Source organism: Manis pentadactyla, chromosome 3 (assembly GCF_030020395.1).
Source record: "Manis pentadactyla isolate mManPen7 chromosome 3, mManPen7.hap1, whole genome shotgun sequence".
In the NCBI taxonomy this organism is placed as follows: domain Eukaryota; kingdom Metazoa; phylum Chordata; class Mammalia; order Pholidota; family Manidae; genus Manis; species Manis pentadactyla.
This window is the reverse complement of record NC_080021.1, coordinates 52,056,455-52,081,637: the sequence shown is the minus strand read 5'-3', so window position 1 is coordinate 52,081,637 and position 25,183 is coordinate 52,056,455. Positions and strand designations below refer to the sequence as shown.

The 25,183-nt window shown below is 33.9% G+C and overlaps 1 protein-coding gene across 1 annotated transcript in view; it reads left to right on the top strand.

Annotated features, from left to right (window-relative positions):
• The window catches only part of CNBD1 (cyclic nucleotide binding domain containing 1), a 296,599-nt gene that overhangs the window by 142,847 nt on the left and 128,569 nt on the right, over positions 1 to 25,183 (top strand). The window contains exons 7-9 of the mRNA XM_036925074.2: positions 1,452 to 1,561; positions 3,094 to 3,244; positions 12,742 to 12,747. Coding sequence (XP_036780969.2) covers positions 1,452 to 1,561; positions 3,094 to 3,244; positions 12,742 to 12,747 — 267 coding nt within the window. The remainder of the gene's footprint in view (positions 1 to 1,451; positions 1,562 to 3,093; positions 3,245 to 12,741; positions 12,748 to 25,183) is intronic.

Below are 25,183 nucleotides of genomic sequence, written 5' to 3'. Positions count from 1 at the left end.
GTTTGAGTTTTCAGAGAAAATATTTATATATTTCAGAATGAACAAAGCAGAAAGTCAACTTGAAATAGCAATTTTAATTTATATATGTCCAATTTATTTGATTTAAATTAAATTGTATCGATAATTTAAAATATTATACAGACCAGGTGTTTTTTTTTCCTTTCATTTTCCCCCTATTTCACCCATACCTTGATGCTTTTTGGCAACCACCATTCTGTTCTTGGTGTTTATAAGTCTATTTCTGTTCATTTATTTTGATTTTTAGATTCAATGTATAAGTGAAATCACCTGGTATTTGTCTTTGACTTATTTCACTTAGCTAACCTTAAATCAGGTTGTTTGTATTTAAATTACTTTTTAATACATTGATAGTTGTAAAGGTACTATCCAGTTCACCTCCAAGTATGACTTGTTCTTATGGTGGCTTTAGAAGTTTTAACAAATAATAATGATATTGATAACAGAATTTATTAAGTAATACTACATGCCAGTCATCATGCAAAGCATAGTCAACCTTTGAACAGCAAAAGGGTTTGGGGTGCTGACCCTGTGCAGTTAAAAATCCATGTGTAACTTTTTGGGTCCCCCAGAATGTAACTACTAATAGCCTGCTTTTGACCAGAAGCCTTACTGATAAAAAAGTCAGTGAACACATATTTTGTATATCATACATATTATATGCTGTATTCTTACAATAAACTAGGGAAAAGGTTTTTTTTAAATAGTCATAAATCTCCAAAATATTTTTGAATATGTTGAAAAAAAACCCTGCGTAAGTGGACCCATGCATTTCAAACCCATATTATTAAAGGGTTAACTGTGCTTTATATGTAATTAATTACCACATGTAAAATATAGAATAGGGACTTAAAATTGTGCCACTTGAAAGATGAAAATCCGAAGCTCAGAAAGTTATTTAGTTTACCTAAGGTCACCTAAGAAATGGCAGAGTAAAGTTTCAAACTAGTCCAGCATGGCCTCAAAGCCCTTACTTTTAACCACTATATTTAATAGAGTGCTCAGGCTGCCTGAGGTACAGACTCAAAAAGCCAAATGTAAAATATTTTGGGATTTTGTGAGCCAGTTGTTAACACCATTGGCAGATTGAAATTAACCATGGTACAAATATTTATATCATGAAAATTGTCAAATACCTCGAATTGGGGCTTATCCCACACTACTCTTCCTCTCCTCTACCAGACAGTTTACTAGCATATCACTGTCTTTACTGCCAAAGTCTTTCAATGTTTACTTCTATATTAGGTTACAGATAAAAATACCGGATATAAATTTTTTATCATATGCCAAATACTGCCTATAAACCGCTATCCATTAAGAAATTTACCATTCATAGTTATTAAATTCAGTAAGTCATCTTTTATTATCATATCTAGGATAATTTCTTATAGAGAAGAATGTGCAAAATAATGAATTATCTCTTTTATTTTCAGTTATAGTGGAAAGTGGAAATATAACACCTTTTGTGGCTTATATTAATTCTGGATATTGTAATATTTATAGAAGTATTGTAGGACTTGTGAGACTACCATCAAAAAAAGTGGTAAGTTTTCCTTTATTTTTCTCTTGAATCAATTAATTTACTCTAATGAACCAAAGATGTTGAACATCTTCCTATGTTCTTATTGGGCATTTGTTATTTGTCTTACTTCATGAAATTTCTGTTTTTTTTCCCTTCTTTAATGAATTGTAAGATATAGAAATTTAAGATAAATTGTAGGGTATATTGAGTTGTAAGACATAATAATGACCAATAAACACATTAAAAGATACCTAACAAACTTATTCATCAGAGATATGCAAATCTTCTCAAGAGAAATGAAAATATGTCTCTACAAAGAAACTTACATTTTACCTAAGGTCACCTAAGAAATGGCAGAGTAAAGTTTCAGACTAGTCCAGCATGGCCTCATAAGTCAAATCCTCATAAATCAATCCTCATAAGTCAAAAACTGTAAGTAATCCAAATGTCCACTGACAGTTGACTGGATTGAAACATAGTGTAATGTCACACTCAACAAAAAGAAATAATGACATATACAAGGATATGGAAAAATCTCAAAGTATTAGATTGGGCACAAACAAACCCAAAAGAATGCATATATATGATTCCAGTTTTATCAAGTTCTTGTACAGGCAAAACACTCATAATGCACAGTGATAGAGTAAGACCTAATCCTTCTTGGTTGGTCAGATGGTCTTCAATGGAATTCAATTTAATATGTAAACTTAGTTGAATTCTGCTTATACTAGTTGTATTTAGTGTGAAGATTTGCTATATATAGAAGTAAATTCTTCAAATTTGGATATAGTTTCTGACCTCAGGATACTTAATACAGGCTTTCACCTCTTCTGAGGTCCCATCACTCTATCTTTGGGCTACACTATTATTGTCATTTTTGTTTTTCTTTTTGTTTCTATAATGTTGAGCTTTCTCTGAAAAGATACATTGAAGTTTCAACTCTTTCTCCAGATCCATGAGTACTGAAGATCCTGTAGGCTGTTTTCCAGAAAATTCTTAATTTAGAACTAAATTGCTAGTTCCTTGAGTCAAATTAACTTTCCATGTTCCTTTTTTTACTTAAACAGGAAAGTCAGGGTAGAATTCCACTTTTTTGCAATTAATCCCCATCAGTTCTGGTCATAGCTCTCTGCTTGTTTTCTTTTTCTGTTCTAACAAATGTACCTTGCAACTGGAGATGAGGTAACAAATGGTAGTTCGCAAAACATACTAATCTAAGCTATACTTACAAAATGGTATCATACCTAGGACCTTGTAAATTGGAATGAGTTCAGTGTTTCCTAAACATCATGGTGGATAAAAATTTTAATTGAAGATCACTAAATGACACTGCTTTCTGTTACCTTAGATATGCTGAAGCTGTCTATCGATTTACTATTCTAATTTAAATACATGTGTAAGTAAATGTTTTCTCTGATTTAAATGAAATTGCTATTCATTTTAAATAGCATATACCAAAATGATTTATGAACACTGAGTTTCTGATAGTAACAATATTTATCCATTATATGAAAGTTGTTTCATTAAACAAAAATTATCTATATCCCTTACAGAAAAAAATTCAAAAACTTGTTTATATGGGTAAACTTAATGAGAAGGAGTCCTTTGGTGAAATTAATGTTCTTCTTCAAGTTCCTTTCACGTGCACAATAGTTACTGGAAATGAGGTCGAGATGGCAATCATTGAAGATAAGGACATACTTGGTAAATACATAAACGTATTTTATGTTAATTGTTATACCATTTTATTTGCTGAGTTCTGATTCCCCCAGAACTTGACAAGAGTGAACATATTTTATAGACAAATTAGGACATTCAGGTAAGTGTAGGTGTATGTATGTTATTTACAGAGACAACACAGCTATATAGACAGACCCCTTTAAAACTTCATTTTCTGATTTAATTGTGCTACTTTTAGAATATATTAGCAATACTTCTTTTAGTTGACATACAATGTTATTTTATTAGTTTCCGGTGCACAACATAATGACACTTAAAATATATTACAAAATGCAAACCAGGACAAGTGTAGTTTCTATCTGTCACCCTACAAAATTATTAAAATCTTATTTGACTATATTTCCTATGCTGTACTTTCCATCCCAGTGCTTTTTTGTTTTATAGCTGGAAATTTGTTCCTCTTAATCACCTTCCTCTATTTTGTGTAAACCCCTTCATTTCTTTCTGCTATGGCAACCACCAGTGTGTTTTATGTTTTTATGAGTCTATTCTGTTTTGTTTGTTCATTTGTTTTGGTTTGTATTTTTCTTTTAGATTTCAGATGTAAGTGAAATCATATGGTATTTATCTCTGATTAGTTTCATTTAGCATAACATCCTCTAGGTACTGGTTTGAAGTTATTAAAACCTCTCTGCTAATTACCAAGTTATCATTAATAGAAACACTCCTTCCTTTTCTGGAATATCTTTTGTTTTTTTTATCATTAAAAATATTGCTTCTGTTTCTGGTTCAGATCAATACTGTTCTCCAATGTACAACCTAGATCAAGTATATATAAAGATCTATGGCTTGCAATATTTAAGCCTTTATCTGCAATTTTAGAGCTCTAGTAATATCAAAAGAATAATCATGCAGCCACCTGTGTCTGGACCTCCAAATATTACAAATACTCAAATAAGATATGCAATTGAGTAAGAAGGATGAATGAGTAGGGGCCAACATCATAACATAATAAGATATTAAAGAAAAGCATAGTTTTATGTATAATAAAACTAAGAATGTCAAACATTAGATAAAGGATAAAAGGAGAAATTCACAGAGATTAACATGGGCAAGAGATTTATTTTAAAATGCTCAATTAGAAAGATTTTCATGATTACCCATGTATGATTCGACTGAATCTCCTTATCCAGAATTTCTCATGTTTTTTATGTCTTTTCCAGAATATGTACCTTCTGTCTGCTTACTCTGATTCTGTTCATCTTTAAATTCATATATCCATTTTGTATTGAAGTATAGTTGATATACAATCTTATATTAATTTCAATTATACAATACAGTGGTTCAACAGTTATCTACATTATTAAATCTTCACCCCAACTAGTGCAGTTATTATCTGTCAACATAGGAAAATGTTATAGAATCACTGGCTGTATCCTCCCTGCTGTACTGTCATCCATGTGACCAAATTATAAATGAGAATTTGTGTGCCTGTTCCCTCTCACCCTCTCTTCCCACCCACCATCTACGCCTCCCCCATGGTAACCACAGTCACTTCTCAGTTGTCTATGAGTCTACTGCTGTTTTGTTAATTTTGTTTTGTTTTTATATTCCACTTATAAGTGAAATTATACAATATTTGGCTTTCTTTGCCTGACATTTCATTTAGCATAATACCCTCTAGGTCCATCCATGCTGTAACAAATAGCAGGATCTTTTTCCTTTTTAACAACTGGATAATATTCTATTGTATATAATACCACATCTTCTTTATCCACTTAGTTATTGATGGAGACTTAGATTGCTTCCATATCTTGGCTATTACAAATAGTCAAGCTATAAACATAGGAGTGTATATATCTTTTCAAATCAGGAATTTTGTTTTCTATGGGTAAATACTTAGGAGTGAAATTATGGGGTCATATGGTACTTCTATTTTTAATTTTTTGAGGAACCTCCATACTGTCTTCTACAGTGGTTGCACCAATTTACATTCCTACTACCAGTGTAGAAGGGTTTTCTTTTTTCCACATCCTCTCCAACATCTGTTATTTCTTGTCTTTTGGATAATGGCCATTCTAACTGATATGAGATGACATCTCATTGTAGTTTTAATTTGCATTCCCCTCATGACTAGTGATGTGGTGCATCTTCTCAGGTGCCTGTTGGCCATCTGTATTTCTTCTTTGGAAAAATGTCTGTTCAGGTCCTCTGCCTATTTTTTAACTGGGTTATTTGGGTTTCTTTTTGTATTGAGTCATGTGAGTTCTTTATATATTTTTTATGTTAACCCCTTATGGGTTATATATCTATTTAAACTAGCATTGATTGTCTTTCCGTCTCTGACATTCAAATACAAACCCCCCTCAAGATGCATATCATTTAAAAATAATTACTAACCACCAATTAAAATTACAATATTCTCACTTGATAGAGGCTAGGCTTTTCTTCCTGTGTACTAATTATGTTAACTGGTGCAAGGTGGACTCTTTTATGGAAATCAACATTTCACACATGAAAGTGGTTCTTTCAAGAATGTATTAGAATATTCTTTGCCATCTGGCAACCTAAAATTCAAATAGATGGTATAGTATAAGCTTTAGTTGTGTTTTTGTGTGCGCTGTTCATTTTAAAAATTTCATTCCATAGTTTGTTCTTTTGGGACTGACGTTATAAAGTTGCTGACAAGGTGTGTGCCTAATTAGTTAAACATTCCATAAATGGAGATGTTTTTGAGAACTGGATTTTGCTTGTTTGCCACAACTTATAAAGAAATAAAATATTGTATTTAGTTTCAGTCTTTATTTCTACATTTTAATTATTTTATATTTTATTACAAAACGTAAGAAAGTATTTTAAAAGATAATAATTTTAATGAAAACATTAATTTTTCTGAAAGAATTCTCTTCACACATGACAAAGGATGATCTTTACATTTGCATTTTCATATTACTTCATTTTGTTTCTATTAACTCACTCCTTTTGTCATCCAAAATATGGATCTATCTCTTCAAATAGGATAGGTCAGGACCTAAAAGAAAGTAAAATGTTCCTTAAAAAAATATCAATTTGATAACAAATGAAAATGTTAAACTAGAATAATAAACACGACTGTAGCCCATGATACATCGTCTTGCTTTCAGGGTGATACTGTTGTCATTAGTTATATTACTTAGTGTTAGGAATAATTGTTTATATTTGAAGTGGTCCATTAAAAATAAACAAAAATAAATAAAACTAATATGTTCCAAAGAATTATCAGCCATATGTTTTTGCCTGTACTTTCTAATATAGCAAATATTGTTAAATATAGTAATATTTTTAAGAATTGTAAAATGTATTTTTGGAAAACTAAAGTTCATATTTTTTCTTAAGTGTACAGTTCACATTTTCTATTTTTCCCCCTTAAGTCATATTAAAGGGACAATATTGTGTAAATGATCCAGTTTATCAATAATACTTAGTCAGTACTTAAAGGGAGCAAGCATTCACTACACCTATACCTGAGGATGGATAGAACAGAATCCAAGAAGCATAAATGACTCCATAAATGTTATAGAGGATGGCATGCAATAATTAGTTTTGTAATATTTAAATAGACTTGCAGAGTTATTTCTTTGTTCATTTAGATTGTTAACTTTTATAAAATTGGAAATAACTTGTTTTGTAATCTATATACATACTTCTCAGACATTAATTACCTTGTACATCTAAATAATAAAGAAAACAGTTATTATTATGTTTAAGAAAATATAAATGTGCTCTTTTTTCATATAATGCTACTGGGAATATAGTTTATTGATTATTATTTTTATGATGGTAACATATTTTTGTCCAGATGCTGAACTTATAACTCAAGTCATTCCAATTAAAATTATGCATACCAACTATTTTAATTTTACTGATATCTGAAATTCTCATTCTACCATTAAAACAAGTGTTCTACTTTTGTAGTGAGAAAAATAGCTTTTTATCTAAAGAAATGAATTAGCCCTGTTATTAATTATGTCTCATTCAACCATGCATGATTGAAAAAATAAGGGATAATTATAGATTTAAATTATCTTTCTCAGAAGGAAGATTCTATTTCCAAGGTGACACTGGAAAAACTATCTGAAAGTTTTTGTTTGTTTTTAAACAGAAAGAATATCCAAAGACTTTTATTTCTAATAGTGATTCTCTTAATCAAAAGCCTAAGGAAAACAGATTTTTTTTACCATACATTTATCTGTTGGACATTTCAAAAGCAATGAATATGTTCTTATCAAGATCTATTTCCCTCCAAGTCATTATTTCTCCTCCCTGCTGAGGCAAGTTTTAACCAAGAGTCTCTTTGGTAGTAATGTTAATCAGAAGAACTTAAACTTTGAACAATTTGCCACAGTAAATATGCTTCTCTTTCCTCCTTTGATGTTTTTTTTTGCTTTATAATAAAATTTTGATATAAAGTCCAAGTTAAACCTAAGGTATGACATTTAAAAATATTTTCTCCTGTGATTGTTTTTTACTCATTACTAACAATGTTAAGACAAATTGTAAGTTAATTTGAGTAAAATTTTTGATTTATTGGGTTTTTGACAAAGTTTTGAGTGAAAAATTGTATTTCATACGATTGTTTCTGATACTGTTATTTTATTCCATTAGGTATTTTACAAATATATTGGAGAGTTGCTTTAACAATAAGACCAACCAAATATTTTGAACATTTTGCAGACATTTAAAGTTTTTACTTGGGGAAATTAAGTTAATCTTATGAAATAGCACATTAAATATGTCTGTCATATATATATGCAGAAACAATAACAATCAGGAAATAATATTGACCTTGGATACAGTTTGATTATTTACATTTTTAGCCACTTATAAATTTTGTGTTTTGTTTTGTGAAAAGAAGTCAATGGTTTTGCTTAAGTTTGTTTTTTCAGTAAGCTGTTTCATAAACAAAAATATTAAACCATCTCAACTTATGCACCTTTGTTTGGCAGAGTTATTTTAGGATTTTTTGGTTGGCAGAGTTGATTTTAGTCCATTACAAGAAAAACAGAGATGTCAAATACCATGTACACAGTTTGGGATTTGACAAAGCTCTACCTTCTACTACTCATGAAATCACTTGTTCTACTCATAAATCTAATTCTTGATAGCTTATGTTTTCAGGGATTCAAAGGTTCTATTACTGGTGGAACATATGTGTTTCCCCAATTCTTGTCTTCTTGAAGGAAAGAATCAGTCAAGAGAGCAGATAGCAAGAAAAAAGTAGTGAGGAATTTATTGGGTTAAAGTGAAAAGGACACTCTCAGACAGGAGAGCTGTCTGTCTGGAAGCCAGAAGCAGGCCTGCTTTCAGGGTTAGGTTTACTATTTTTTTTTTTTTTTTTAGGATGGCTGGAGGTTCTGCCTGGCATCTTAAGCCCTTTGATTGACAGCTCTAGATTATAAAACCTTTTCTTAGTGCACAGGGTTTTTTCTCATTTATCCGTAAGTCCCCAAGTGAAGCCCACAGGGAGGCCAAAACCACAATGCTAATTAGATTTAGATATTATTTTAATGAGGTTGGGTTACTTTTGAACAAGGTCTTCAGACCTTGCATGTGCCCTGTAATCAGGGAAGCCCCTGTGGTTTTGAGCCTCTTGACAATCTGGGTATCTTTGACTGTCTGGACCACCTGATAAGCAAGGCATCCTTGACTGTGGAACTGGGAGCTAGGGACCGCTTAGGGGTTGGCCAGGGAGGAGTATTCTATTCCTTGGTGATGGACTGGCCCCTTTCTCCTGATTATTTCTATCTAACTAATTGCCTATTCTAACAGTTCTATGTTTGCATTACCATGCCATATCCCTCAAAGCCAAGGTCTGCTTGTGTATAGTATTATTTGTTATTGGCAAAAATGCTCACATAATTTAGATATATTTAGTTTAAAAAACTTAAATATAATAAATCTGCATTCTTAGTGTTAAAAGATTTTAAAATTGATATTATTCTGGGTTTTTGGATGCTTCTTTTAAAATACAATCAAAAATAATTATTGAATACACAATAAATAATTGGTTTGTTGAGCAAGTTCAACTCACAGTAAGCATTCACAAGTCAATTTTATAATATTCCCTACATTCCTTGATGCTTTTTTCAGTGAGAGTTTTTCCTCTGCCTTTTGGAAACTCAGTCTAATGATTTTGTGATCACTCTTAAGTTACAAAATTCCCTGTAAGTTATTTTTAATTGTCAAATATTCTCAGTTGAGATATTAGTATACCTAGCCTGATAAGAAGCATAAATCCAAATGGATTTAAGGTCAATGGGCTTGCTACGTGCTTGTATTAGTTTTCTATTGATACATAAATTACCATAAATTTAGCAGCTTAAAAGAGCACTCATTTATTATCTCATAGTTTTGTAGGTTGGATCTCTGGGCAGTTCAACTGGGTTATAGTCTTAAGACTCATACTACTGAAATAAAAGTAGTACTGAATATGGGCTCTAACCTGGAGGCTCTGGAGAAGAGTCCTCTTCCAAGTTCATTAAAGTTGTCAAAATTCACAGCTGTAGAACAGGAGTCCTTGTTTTCTTGCTGGCTGTCAGCTGGGGATCACTCTGGCACTGAAGGCTGCTCTACCTGCATGGCCCTCTCCATCTCAGTAATGAAAACCTTTTTCAAATTTTGAATCTCTCAGACTTCCTATTCTCTACCAGTTGAAGAAAAGTCTGCTTTTAAAAAGGCCCATCCAGATAATCTCCCTGTTTTAAGGTAAATTGGTTAGTAACCTTAATTACATCAGCAAAATTTCTCTGCTGTAATATAACATAATCCTGCATCACACCATGATCGTGGAGGCCACTAAGGAATTCGGCCACCACAGTGCTGGAGGCACGGTAGACCTCATTACCTCCCCAGACCTTCCCCAGCTCTCCTCCTGCGGTTTCTGATTACTCTCCCACGGGGCTAGTTGGGGAATTGTGGAGAAGAAGATGGCAAAGAAGTGATAAGGGGAGTGAAAATGTTCTTAATTGATCATTACTATTATAACAAATAGGCTATTATAATTATAATAATTGGTTATAAATTGGCTTCTTATTTTCTGTGCTTTCCAATTGCTTCAAGTTAGCCATTTCCTAGTAGGTGCCTTCAAGGGTTTTTAGAAATTTCTTAATATTGGAAAGGGACATTTCATTTATAAAACCTTAATAGAGGTAATACATTTCCACCTTAGGCACCCAGGGATAAGTTCAGATTTCCTCTGCTGAGGTAATTTCACTGTCACCCTCCCCCACCCTCCATGCAGCTCTACTGGTATTCCATTCTGTCTAATGAATGAGTCTACATCTTATCTGTATAGGAAAGTGTGTAGAAAAACATTCCCTCCTTCCTTGTGCTTGCAAATTCTGAGGGAGGTGGTCGGTTCCAAAGCAACCACCTAACATACCTTGTTTGTCAGCAGTCATCTGGCCTGTCTCTTGCCTTTAGATTTCTTAAAGGATGGTCAGAAAATAGTGTAGTATGTGTTTTGACTTCTGGAAATGTGTTTGAAACTCTCCACATGGTTCTGTTTAAAGTTGTTACTTTTAGTTAGGGTGATAGAGAGGTATTTCTCATCAGAGCCCCTTAGGGAATGGGATTGTGAGGTTTAGAACAGAGTTCATCAGAGAAATCCTCTTCACAATTCTTTAAGAATCTCCAATCTCAACTATTGTATACTCTCTTTGTAGCTGAAGGTACTTGGAGATTTCTAGTTCTCCCCACCTATTTAAATACTTGTATATTGTTATAAAATGTACTGCCCTAGATTCTAAGCTGATTCCCTTAGTTTATCATCTTGGAATCATTATCATTCATTATATGTCAAACATTGGCCTACATGCTTTACATGTTTTATCTTATCAAATGTTCATGATATGGAATGGAATATGTGCATTTAATATGCACATGTTTCCATGACTTGGCTATTATAAATAATGCTGCTATGAACATAGGGGTGCACATATCTTTTCAAGTTGGTGTTTTTATTTCCCAGATAAATATCCAGAAGTGGAATTGGAGAATCATAAGGTAGTTCTATTTTTTAATATTTTGAGGGACTTCCATACTATTTTTCCATAGTGACTGCACCAATTTACACTCCTACTAACAGTGCACTAGAGTTTCCTTTTCTCCACATGCTCACCAACACTTATCTCTTGTCTTTTTGATATAGCCATTCTAACAGAATTGAGGTGATTTCCCACTGTGGTTTTGACTTGCATTTCCCTGATAACTAGTAAAACTTTTAAGGTACATGTTAGCCATATGCATGTCTTCTTTAGAAAAATGTCTATTCAGATACTCAGCCCATTTTTTAATCATATAGTTTTTGTATTGAGTTATGAGTTGTATGATTTCTTTATATATTTGGGATATTAACCCTTTATCAGATATGTGATTTGCAAGTATTTCCTCCCATTCCATAGGTCACCTCTCCATTTTGTAGATTGTTTCCTTTGCTGTGTAAAGGCTTTTTACTTTTATGTAGTCCCACTAGTTTATTTTTGGTTTTGTTTTCTTTGCTTTTGGTGTCAAATCCAAAAATCACTGCCAAGACTGATATTAAGAAGCTCACCCCCTATCCTTTCTTCTCAGAGTTTAATGGCTTCAGGTCTTAACATTTAAGTCCTTGATCCATGTTGAGTTGATTTTCATGTATGGTGTAAGATAGTGGTCCAGTTTCATTCACAGATAGTGACTGTCCAGTTTTACCAACACCATTTATTGAATAGACTACCCTTTCTCCATAGTCTTGGCTCCTTTGTCATAAACAAATAGACCATGCTTGTGTGGGTTTATTTCAGGTCTCTATATGCTATCCCATTGATATATACATCTGTTTTTATGCCAATACCCTACTCTTTTGATTACTATAACTTTGTAAAATAGTTTGAAACCAGGACATGTGATGCCTTAAGCTTCATTCTTTCTCAAGATGATTTGGCTATTCAGGGTTTCTATGGTTCTGTTCAAATTTTAGTGTTGTTCTATTTCTGTGAAAAATGATGCCATTGGAATCTTGATAGGGATTGCATTGAATCCGTTGATGGCTTTATGTAGTATGAACACTTTAAAAAATATAATTTTTTCTAATCCATGAGCATGGAATATCTGTCCATTTCTTTGTGTCTTCTTCAGTTTCTTTCATCAGTGTCTTACAGTTTTTGGTATACAGGTCTTTCATCTTCTTGGTTAAATTTATTCCTAGGTTCTTTGTTCTTTTGATGCAGTTGTAAATGGTATTGTTTTCTTAATTTTTCTTTTTGATAGTTTGTTGTTAGTGTATAGAAATTCAACTGGTTTCTGCATGTTAATATTGTATCCTACAACTACTGAATTTTTTTATTGATTCTAATAGATTTTGTTGGAGTATTTAGGTTTTTCTAGATATAAATAATGTCATCAGTAAGTATAATTTTACTTATTCCTTTCCGATTTGGATGGCTTTTTTTGTTGTTGCCAAATTGCTTTGGCTAGGAATTCCAATACTGTGTTGAATATAAGAGGCAAGAGTGGACATTCTTGTTCCCAATCTTAGAGGAAAAGCTTTCAGCTGTGGGCTTCTCATCTATGACCTTTACTATTTTGAGGTATTTTTCCTCTATTCCCACTTTGTTGAGAGTTTTTATCATGAACAGATATTGAATTTTGTCAAATGCTGTTTCTGCATCTTTTGAGATGATCATATGATTTTTATCTTTCATTTTATTAATATGATGTGTCAAATGATTGATTTGTAGATCTTTAACAATACTTGTATCCCAGGAATAAATCTCTCTTGATCATGGTGTATGATCATTTTAATGAATTGTTGAATTCAGCTTAATATTTTGTTGAGGATTTTTGACTCTATGTTTGTCAGGGATATTGGCCCATAATTACTTTTTTTGTGGTGTTCTTGTGTGGTTTTGGTATCAGGGTAATTCTGGTCTTGTAAAATAAGTTTGGAAGTTTTCCCTCCTTTCCTATTATTCGGGAGAGTTTGAGAAGGATTGACATTAATTCTTTAAATTTTAGTAGAATTCAGCAGTGAAGCCATCTGGTATTGGATCTTTGTTGTTAGGTTTTTGATTACTGATTCAATCCTAGTAATTGGTCTGTTCAGCTTTCTTTTTTTTTTCATGATTCAGTCTTGGTGGTTTGTATGTTTCTAGGAATTTATCCATTCTTTTTAGGTTGTCCAATTTTTGGTGTATAATTGTTTGTTGTAGTCTGTTATGATACCTTTCTGTGGTATAGTTGTAAGGTCTCCTCTTACTTTTCTTGGTGAGCTGAGCTAAAGATTGGTCTATTTTGTTTATCTTTCTAAGTAACTATCTCTTAGTTTCATTGATGTATTCTATTGCTTTCTTAGTCTCTATTTCATTTATTTCCACTCTGATCTTTCTTGTATCCTTCCTCTACTAACTTTAGGCTTGGTTTGTTAATTTTCTAATTGCTTGTTGTATAAAGCTAGGTTGTTTATTTGAGTACTACTTTAAATCTAAAGCTGTCTTCTGCTCTTTCTACTGCTGTCATAATATTGTCCCAGTTTATGTTTGTCACAGTCATTCTCTGTTTTTTAAATGTTTTTCTTATCATCCCTTTCCCTGAGATGTGATCTCTTGTCCATCTAGGTGTCTCACAAACACCTGGTGGTCAACATAATGAATTGTGAATTTACCATCTTCCTTGCCTCCCAAAAATGCTATTCCTTCCATGTGTCTCACTTGATTGATGGAGTCTTTCTCCTCAGCACTTAAAGCCATCTGATGAAATTTGAATGAGCCCAATTATTAGCATTATTTTTATTCAATTGACTTCTAAAGCAAGTGGGAATAGGATTAAAGAACTGAGTAGAAGGGAGATCAAATAGCATTTTTGTTATTGATAAAACAGAAATGGGAGAATGTAGCTTATATCTACATATTAGTGGGAGACCTAATCCTGCATCACAAAGTTCACCTGAGTGAGAGTCTACCTATAGAGTCATTAGCCATGCTAGACTACCAAAAATCTCTGCAGAGAGGAGATAAAGGTAGGGTTTCCCTTTAAAACTTATAGAGTCAGGAAAAAACACCCTCTTGCAGACAAATTGGTTCCCAAGGGAAGATGGAGAGAAAAGGTTAGAATTCAGTATCTCAGTTCAATAAAATCAATATTTGCTCCAGTCTAGGAATTATGACATGGTAGAAAGAGTGTACGAATGTTAAGTTTTTCACTGTTTGTTTTTCCTCCTGAAGAATTTAGAAATAAGCATTTCCTCTAACATTCTGCACAAGTACCTACATACACTTAGCCACTGTTGAACAACACTAGAACAAAGTTTCATTATATTCTATGTATACTCCTAGAATTGAGCAAAAGTGTAATAGTACCATATCCTATCAATTCTCCCTCCAAAAGATACTTCCATTTTCTTTCCTCATCTTTATATCCAATTCCATATCTTAGTTCATGATTTAATCATCTGTTACTTAGAACTTCCAGGAGCCACTTAATTAGTCTATCTCTGTTTTTATCATTTCCAATTCATTACTCATACAGTCCCCTAATTAAATATTCTAAAATGCAAATCTGTGTTTCCCCCAACATGAAGCCCTTTATTGACTCCCATCATCTAGAGCAGGACTTCTTAATGTCTTCATCATGAAAAATTTGTAATAATTTAAAGAAATTTGGAGTAAATAGAGGAAGCTACTTTGCTAATAATCAAAATTATGGCCCATCAGACTCCCTGCATCTCAAACCCTTTTAACTACACCTAAGGATAACTAAGGAGATCAATAACAACCTTTTGTTACATGCTGATTGGGAAGTTCTTAACTTAGAAAAGTTGAAAGTTCTTAAGATGACTTACAAGATCCATTACCATGTAGTTTCCACCAAACTACTTATCTCTTTATTCTCATCACTTAACTGTCTAGCAATATGGGACTAAGTATAATTTCTTATACATGCCTTGTTTCGTGCATCTGAGTCCTTTGTCCATTCTATTGCCTTTCTCTGGAATGGTCTTTCTCTCCTTCATCTGCTGGAAAACCATTATTTATACTTCTAAATTCTAAATGTTATCATTTACACGTTTCCAGGAAAATTTTTCTTAAAAAGATTTCTTTTGCTACATATTTCACAGTGTTTTATTTTTTGTGTCTACACATTTCCTTTTCCTAACAAGCTTTGAACTCAAAAGATAACATTCTCAGTTTTGTTCCCAGTAGATGCTTAGTAAATGACAGGATGTTTTAGAGTTCTTCTCTGTGAAGTTATACTGATGACTTTATATCATCTTGAGCTTTTGACATATTGACACTTGCTTAAAATTCACAAAGAATGCTTAACTGAGTATCATTCTTTTATTTTCACATACTGCTTTTATAGAATTGTTATAAAATCTTCATCTTAATAATTATGTCTTATCCTGCTAATAGATTATAAATTTCTTTAGGCAAGGAATATACCATTTTTAAATTTTTATATCCCATAGCACCTAGGTCCTTTCTGGATCAACAGTAAATACTTTTTAATTTTGTTCACAAACCCACTGATTTCAAGACCCCTTCATAAAATCTGGGTTAGTTTTCTGGATTAGGGTTACTATTGACAGTGTCCCCAAGATGGAATTTTTGGATGATTATGACATGTAGAAAAGAATCTATGATTTTATAAACATTGATAACACTGAAAATCAGTCAGTATAATATCTCTTTGTTACATGATGCTTTATTTAAATTTACAAATAAGAGTTTCCATTTTCTAAAATCTTACTTATCAATAATCTGTCCTATTATTAAAATGCCTAAACTTTTATACAGCAAAATTGTTAATTATTTAACTTCAATAAATTTATATATGGTAATATTTCATTAGATTTCTAGAACAAGTTTTTTTCTTTTTGTGAAATGGTATGCTTCCTTGTTATAGACAGTGAAATCCATGATGTTTTCCACTTTTCCTAGATTCCCAGAAAGAACAATGTCATCATTGCCTTTAATTATAGTCGCTTCCTTTACCTATGTAAACTCACTGTATTTTTTTATTCCTTTTTCTCCCTATTTTCCATTTCTGCTCCTTTAATCAATTTTTAATTATGATAATATATTTACTCTATATCAGATTCTTTTTTTTTTGGTATCATTAATCTACAATGACATGAAGAACATTATGTTTACTAGGCTCCCACTTCACCAAGTCCCCCCAACATACCCCTTCATAGTCACTGTCCATCAGATTCTTTTTTAGCAAATAGATTATAAATTTAAAAATATACAACCGTCAAGTATCTGATATAGAAGTAGAAGATTGTATTCTTCTAATAATAAAGAAAAGCAGAGTTTACATGAATGGGTTTTAATATTGGTATTTTTCTCTCAAGAAAAAAGCAAGTGTTATTTGAAATTAGACTTTTCTGAAGATGATGATTAATGACCAGTAATACTTCTACTGACCCACAATTGTGAAATATCAGCTCAGTGGATTTTGGTGAAGCCACTAACCACATAGGTGATACTGAAATAGATAGTTGGCCCTGACTACAAATAGCAAAATTTGAAATACAGCCAGACAGAATTTTGGATTTAAAGCACTATCACAAGCAGATTTCTTGATGGACCTCTTGCTCACCAGAACATGAAGCATTTTGATAACAATAATTAGTTCCATTTTAGTCCTTAACCTTCCTGTATTTTCATTCGTCAATCCTTTAATTGTATGATGCCATGAATTTATTTTCAGCAAGGAATTTGGATGACCTGTTATATAAAGTAATATTTAATGTATTATCTTCACTTAGAAAATGCTGTGTATGCTTCACAATTGTATTGCCTGTAAGTAAAGTAAATTATTGTAAATTTTTGGCTCATAGGAAATGCTCAAGCTATGCCAAAGTACCTGGCTGGTTTAGCAGACATATTATTAATGAGATACCAAGTGTGAACCAACCCAAAGATTGATGAAAACCCTTTGTTTCCTAAATTTATTTTTAAAATTAGTTCATGTAAAACTTCAGGCCCAGTTTCTCTATAAACCATGTTTCAATATTTTTAAAGAGAATCAAATCTATGTACACACAAATACAATTTTATAAACTTATAATTACATTGTATTTCCTGATGTTTTAGAATTTATATTATAAAATCTTGCTTATTAGAAATTACAGTAGTTTGCATCTGATTCAGTGTTACAACTTCTGATAATTCCAACCACACTTTCATAGTATAGTATTTTAATCTTTTGATTATTTATATTATTTGTCAGAAGCAATCTCCTACAAAATACTGATCACTAACAAAATAAATCAATTAAAGAAAATCAGAATGAAGGCAATACTCTGCCTCTTCAATTACACATTGATTACACATGGCAGTTAAAGACCATATGTAATATAACCACTGAAATATAATAATTATAGTGAATATTTACTCTGTACTTGACCTGTCCTGTATTGTGTCATAGTATTTCCTAGTGTATTTGTCATATTGCTTCTTGGCTGATTGCTAAATATTGGCTATCACTCAGTTTTCTAGGAAAGCATTGAATAAAATGTGTCTGGTAATTTGAAAAAATCACTTCCATTCACAGAATTATGCACAAATAATAAAAAATACAACATTTTGAAATATGATTGCTTGAGCCAAGGCCCTACTAAGGACAATATTTATTTATTTATTTTTTGTAGATAATTATTTTTTATTGAAGGGTAGTTGACACACAGTATTACATTAGTTTCAGGTGTACAACACAGTGATTCAACATTTAGATACATGATAATTCTAGGTACCAGCTATTACCATACTAAGTTGTTACAATATTCTGACTATATTCCTTATGCTATACATTACATCCCGGTTACTTATTTATTTTACAATTGGAAGTGTATACTTTTTTTTTTTTTTTTTGTGAGGGCACCTCTCCTATTTATTGATCAAATGGTTGTTAACAACAATAAAATTCTGTATAGGGGAGTCAATGCTCAATGCACAATCATTAATCCACCCCAAGCCTTAATTTTCGTCAGTCTCCAATCTTATGCAATTCTTACATGGAGAACAAATTCTTACATAGTGAATAAGTTGCATGGTGAACAGCACAAGGGCAGTCATCACAGAAACTTTCGGTTTTGCTCATGCATTATGAACTATAAACAGTTCAAATATGAATACTCATTTGATTTTTATACTTGATTTATATGTGGATACCACATTTCTCGCTTTATTATTATTATTTTTAATAAAATGCTGAAGTGGTAGGTAGATACAAGATAAAGATAGAAAACATAGTTTAGTGTTGTAAGAGAGCAAATGTAGATGATCAGGTGTGTGCCTGTAGACTATGTGTTAATCCAAGCTAGACCAGGGCAATAAAACATCCATGTATGCAGAAGATTTCTCTCAGAACGGGGGGGGGAGAGGTTCTAAGCCTCACCTCTGTTGATCCCCAATTTCTCACCTGATGGTCCCCCTGCGACTGGGCCTGTCTTAGGTTGTTCCTCCCTTGAGGAATCTTACCCGTCTCTGGCTAACCAGTCATCTTCTGGGGCCATACAGGGAAATGTGAAGTTGGTAAGTGAGAGAGAAGCCTTATTGTTTGAAAAGGTTATCTTTTTACTTCTTTGCAGATTTATGCCCTGTGGCCTCTGTGCCAAGCATTTGTCTTGAGGTGTCTTTACCACTTGGAAGAATTATGATACTCGGTAAATTTGATATGAGGCACGAATTCTATTTAAGGGTTGTAATAAGGAAGGAAGAAGAAAAGCTATAGAAGTAGCAGGCGGAAGAAAACATGGGAAGATTGATTATTTCTTTGACATATCTTCTTGTGAAGTAACTTCAGCATGGATAGGTTTTAAACTACTACTTAAATTGCGCACACACATAAACATAATAGGAGTATAGTTACATAGCCAAAGCATACCTGTAATTACCAGCCATCTCCAGTGAAACCAAGAAAACCAGTTAGGCACCCTAGGCATTTGTGAAAACTTATCTATGATATGGTAGATATTGTCCCACTGAACTTGAACAGTCTGAGAGAAATCAGACAAATTAAAACAACCCATTCCTGGGGACTGTTCACATCCCATATGTTCTTTTAACATCTGTAGTTGTAAATAATCTGTAGTTGTAAGATTTTGGAGCGCTACAATTTGCACTTCTCCTAATTCTTGGTTGAGTTCCAACAGTATAGATCCAGTCAAATTTGTTGTTTTACTGTATGCACAGGCCAGCTTAGACATTTTCTTCTTCATTCCCATGGCAAGTCCAGGAACTGGTGGGATGAGTGCATCTACACTTGTAGCAGTGCGTGGATCTTGTTGGGGTTTTTTGATGATCATCTTCTGGCATGAGTCTTCCAGAGAGTGCTGATGTTGGAAGTTCTTTTTCATATCGTATCTTAGTTCATTTTTTGGGTAGCCAAATTAGGCTTTGATCCTCTGTATAAACACAAACAGACCCTTTGCCTACAGTTTTATATGCCCTTTATACCATTGTGTAGAATTCATTGGAGGTCACCACACAGGAACTGCCTTTTTTTTTTGTATCATTAATCTATACTTACATGACGAATATTATGTTTACTAGGCTCTCCCCTATACCAGGTCCCCCCTATCAACCAATTTACAGTCACTGTCCATCAGCATAGCAAAATGTTTTAGAATCACTACTTGTCTTCTCTGTGTTGCACAGCCCTCCCCTTTCTCCCACCCACCCCATGCATTCTAATCTTAATACCCCCCTTCTTCTCCCTCCCCCTTATCCCTCCCTTCCCACCCATCCTCTTCAGTCCCTTACCCTTTGTTACCTGTTAGTCCATTCTTGGGTTCTGTGATTCTGCTGCTGTTTTCTTCTTTCACTTTTCCCTTTGTTCTTATACTTCACAGATGAGTGAAATCATTTGGTATTTCTCTTTCTCCGCTTGTCTTGTTTCACTGAGCATAATACCCTCCAGCTCCATCCATGTTGCTGCACATGGTAGGATTTGCCCTCTTCTTATGGCTAAGTAGTATTCCATTGTGTATATGTACCACATCTTCTTTATCCATTCATCTATCGATGGACATTTAGATTGCTTCCAATTCTTGGCATTTGTAAATAGTGCTGCGATAAACATAGGGGTGCATTGGTCTTTCTCAAACTTGATTGCAAGGGTAAATTCCTAGGAGTGCAATTCCTGGGTCAAATGGTAAGTCTGTTTTGAGCATTTTGATGTAGCTCCATACTGCTTTCCACAATGGTTGAACTAACTTACATTCCCACCAGCAGTGTAGGAGGGTTCCCCTTTCTCCACAGCCTCGCCAACATTTGTTGTTGTTTGTCTTTTGGATGGCAGCCATCCTTACTGGTGTGAGGTGATACCTCATTGTAGTTTTAATTTGCATTTCTCTGATAATTAGCGATGTGGAGCATCTTCTCATGTGTCTGTTGGCCATCTGTACTTCTTTTTTGGAGAACTGTCTGTTCAGTTCCTCTGCCCATTTTTTAATTGGGTTATTTGTATTTTGTTTGTTAAGGCATGTGAGCTCTTTATATATTCTGGACGTCAAGCCTTTATTGGATCTATCATTTTCAAATATATACTCCTATACTGTAGGGTTCCTTTTTGTTCTATTGATGGTGTCTTTTGCTGTACAGAAGCTTTTCAGCTTAATATAGTGCCACTTACTCATTTTTGCTGTTGTTTTCCTTGCCCGGGTAGATATGTTCAAGAAGAGGTCACTCACGTTTATGTCTAAGAGGTTTTTGCCTATGTTTTCTTCCAAGAGTTTAATGGTTTCATGACTTACATTCAGGTCTTTGATCCATTTTGAGTTTACTTTTGTATATGGGGTTAGACAATGGTCCAGTTTTATTCTCCTACATGTAGCTGTCCAGTTTTGCCAGCACCATCTGTTGAAGAGACTGTCATTTCGCCATTGTATGTCCATGTCTCCTTTATCAAATATTAATTGACCATATATGTCTGGGTTAATATCTGGATTCTCTAGTCTGTTCTATTGGTCTGTGGCTCTGTTCTTGTGCCAGTACCAAATTGTCTTGATTACTGTGGCTTTATAGTAGAGCTTGAAGTTGGGGAGTGAGATGTGAGATCCCCCTACTTTATTCTTCTTTCTCAGGATTGATTTGGCTATTCGGGGTCTTTGGTGTTTCCACATGAAGTTTTGGATTATTTGTTCCAGTTCATTAAAGAATGTTGCCGGTAGTTTCATAGGGATTGCATCAAATCTGTATATTGCTTTGGGCAGGATGGCCATTTTGACGATTTAATTCTTCCTAGCCACGAGCATGGAATGAGTTTCCATCTGTTAGTGTCCCTTTTAATTTCTCTTAAGTGTGACTTGTAGTTTTCAGAGTATAAGTCTTTCACTTCTTTGGTTAGGTTTATTCCTAGGTATTTTATTTTTTTTGATGAAATTGTGAATTTAGTTGTTTTCCTGATTTCTCTTTCTATTGGTTCATTGTTAGTGTATAGGAAAGCCACAGATTTCTGTGTTTTGATTTTGTATCCTGCAACTTTGCTGTATTCTGATATCAGTTCTAGTAGTTTTGGGGTGGAGTCTTTAGGGTTTTTTATGTACAGTATCATGTCATCTGCAAATAGTGACAGTTTAACTTCTTCTTTACCGATCTGGATTCCTTGTATTTCTTTGTTTTGTCTGATTGCCGTGGCTAGGACCTCCAGTACTATGTTAAATAACAGTGGGGAGAGTGGGCATCCCTGTCTAGTTCCTGATCTCAGAGGAAAAGCTTTCAGCTTCTCGCTCTTCAATATAATGTTGGCTGTGGGTTTATCATAGATGGCCTTTATTATGTTGAGGTAGTTGCCTTCTATTCCCTTTTTTCTGAGAGTTTTTTTCATGAATGGATGTTGAACTTTGTCAAATGCTTTTTCAGCATCTATGGAGATGATCATGTGGTTTTTGTCTTTCTTTTTGTTGATGTGGTGGATGATGTTGATGGACTTTCGAATGTTGTACCATCCTTGCATCCCTGGGATGAATCCCACTTGGAACTGGTGTACAATCCTTTTTATGTATTTTTTAATTCGGTTTGCTAATATTTTGTTGAGTATTTTTGCATCTACGTTCATCAGGGATATTGATCTGTAGTTTTCTTTTTTGGTTGGGTCTTTGCCTGGTTTTTGGTATTAGGGTGATGTTATCTTCATAGAATGAGTTTGGGAGTATACTCTCTTCTTCTATTTTTTGGAAAACTTTCAGGAGAATGGGTATTATGTCTTCCCTGTATGTCTGATAAAATTTCGAGGTGAATCCATCTGGCCCGGGGGTTTTGTTTTTAGTAGTTTTTGATTACCGCTTCAATTTCGTTGCTGGTAATTGGTCTGTTTAGATTTTCTCTTTCTTTCTGTATCAGTCTTTGAAGGTTGTATTTTTCTAGAAAGTTGTCCATTTCTCCTAGGTTTCCCAGCTTGTTAGCATATAGGTTTTTATAGTATTCTGTAATGATTATTTGTATTTCTGCTGTGTCTGTCGTGATTTTTCCTTTCTTGTTTCTGATACTGTTGATTTGTGTTGACTCTCTTTTCCTCTTAATAAGTCTGGCTAGTGGCTTATCTATTTTGTTTATTTTCTTGAGGAACCAGCTCTTGGTTTCATTGATTTTTGCTATTGTTTTATTCTTCTCAATTTCATTTATTTCTTCCCTGATCTTTATTATGTCCCTTCTGCTTACCTTAGGCCCCATTTGTTCTTCTTTTTCCAATTTCAATAATTGTGACATTAGACCATTCATTTGGGATTGTTCTACCTTTTTTAAATATGCTTGGATTACTATATACTTTCCTCTTAAGACTGCTTTGCTGTATCCCACAGAAGTTGGGGCTTAGTGTTGTTGTCATTTGTTTCCATATATTGCTGGATCTGCATTTTGATTTGGTCATTGATCCATTGATTATTTAGGAGAGTGTTGTTAAGCCTCCATGTGTTTGTGAGCCTTTTTGCTTTCTTCGTACAGTTTGTTTCTAGTTTTATGCCTTTGTGATCTGAAAAGTTGTTTGGTAGAATTTCAATCTTTTGGAATTTACTGAGGCTCTTTTTGTGGCCTAGTATGTGGTCTATTCTGGAGAATGTTCCATGTGCACTTGAGAAGAATGTGTGTCCTGTTGCTTTTATATGTAGAGTTCTGTAGTTGTCTATTATGTCCATCTGTTGTAGTGTGTTGTTCAGTGCCTCTGTGTTCTTACTTATTTTCTGTCTGGTGGATCTGTCCTTTGGAGTGAGTGGTGTGTTGACGTCTCCTAGAATGAATGCATTGCATTCTATTTCCTCCTTTAGTTCTGTTAGTATTCGTTTCAGGTATGTTGGTGCTTCTGTGTTGAGTGCATATATATTTATAATGGTTATATCCTCTTGTTGGACTGAGCCCTTTATCATTATGTAATGTCCTTCTTTGTCTTTTGTTACTTTCTTTATTTTGAAGTCTGTTGTATCTGATACCAGAATTGCAACATCTGCTTTCTTCTCTCTGTTGTTTGCCTGAAATATCTTTTTCCATCCCTTGACTTTTAGTGTGTGCATGGCTTTGGGTTTAAGGTGAGTCTCTTGTAAGCAGCATATGGATGGATCTTGCTTTTTTATCCATTCTATTACTCTGTGTCTTTTGATTGGTGCCTTCAGTCCATTTACATTTAGGGTGATTATTGAAAGGTATGAACTTATTGCCATTGCAGGCTTTAAGTTTGTGGTTACCAAAGGTTCAGGGTTAGCTTCTTTACTATCTTACTGTATAACTTATCTTGCTTGTTGAGCTATTATAAACATGGTCTGATGATTCTTTATTTCTCTCCCTTCTTATTCCTCCTCCTCCCTTCTTCATATGTTGGGTGTTTTGTTCTGTGCTCTTTTTAGGAGTGCTCCCATCTAGAGCAGTCCCTGTAGTATGCCCTGTATAGGTGGTTTGTGAGAGGCAAATTCCCTCAACTTTTGCTTGTCTGGGAATTGTTTAATCCCTCCTTCATATTTACATGATAATCATGCTGGATACAGTAGTCTTGGTTCGAGGCCCTTCTGTTTCATTGCATTAAGTATATCATGCCATTCTCTTCTGGCCTGTAGTGTTTCTGTTGAGAAGTCTGATGATAGCCTGATGGGTTTTCCTTTGAAGGTAACCTTTTTTTTCTCTCTGGCTGCCTTTAATACTTTGTCCTTGTCTTTGATCTTTGCCATTTTAATTATTATGTGTCTTGGTGTTGCCCTCCTTGGATCCCTTGCCATGGGAGTTCTGTGTACCTCTGTGGTCTGAGAGGCCATTTTTTCCCCTAGTTTTTTGGAAGTTTTTGGCAATTATTTCTTCAAAGACACTTTCTATCCCTTTTTCTCTCTCTTCTTCTTCTGGTACCCCTATAATGCAGATATTGTTCCATTTAGATTGGTCACTCAGCTCTCTTAGAATTCTTTCATTCCTGGAGATCCTTTTATCTCTCTCTGCATCAGCTTCTCTGCTTTCCTGTTCTCTATTTTCTAGTCCATTAATGGTCTCTTGCATCTTGTCCATTCTGTTTTGAAGTCCTTCCAGAGCTTGTTTTATTTCTGTATTCTCCTTCCTTAGTTCTTGCATATTTCTCTGCAAGTCCATCAGCATGGTTGTGAATTTTGTTTTGAATTCTTTTTCAGGAAGACTGGTTAAATCTATCTCCAGAAGTTCCTTCTCAGGAGAAGATGTAGCAGATGCCGAAGCTGTCTGGGTTAGTCTTGTCTGGATCATATTTTTTTGCCTTTTCATGTTGACAGGTGCTATTGACTGTCAGCTGGGAGGGCCAAACTTTTCACTTGCTTTTGGCCTTTCTTTTCTGGGACAACTGCGACCCCTAGTGGCTTGTGTTGGGTAATTGCGTAGAGGCTGTGTCTTTGTGTCTTGTCTGGCGGGAGTGTAAGGATCTCCCTTTCTGTGCACGTAGTTTGCCTTAGGCTGTTTCTCTGATTTCGCAGTGCCCAGAGGGTAATGGACGGGAGGG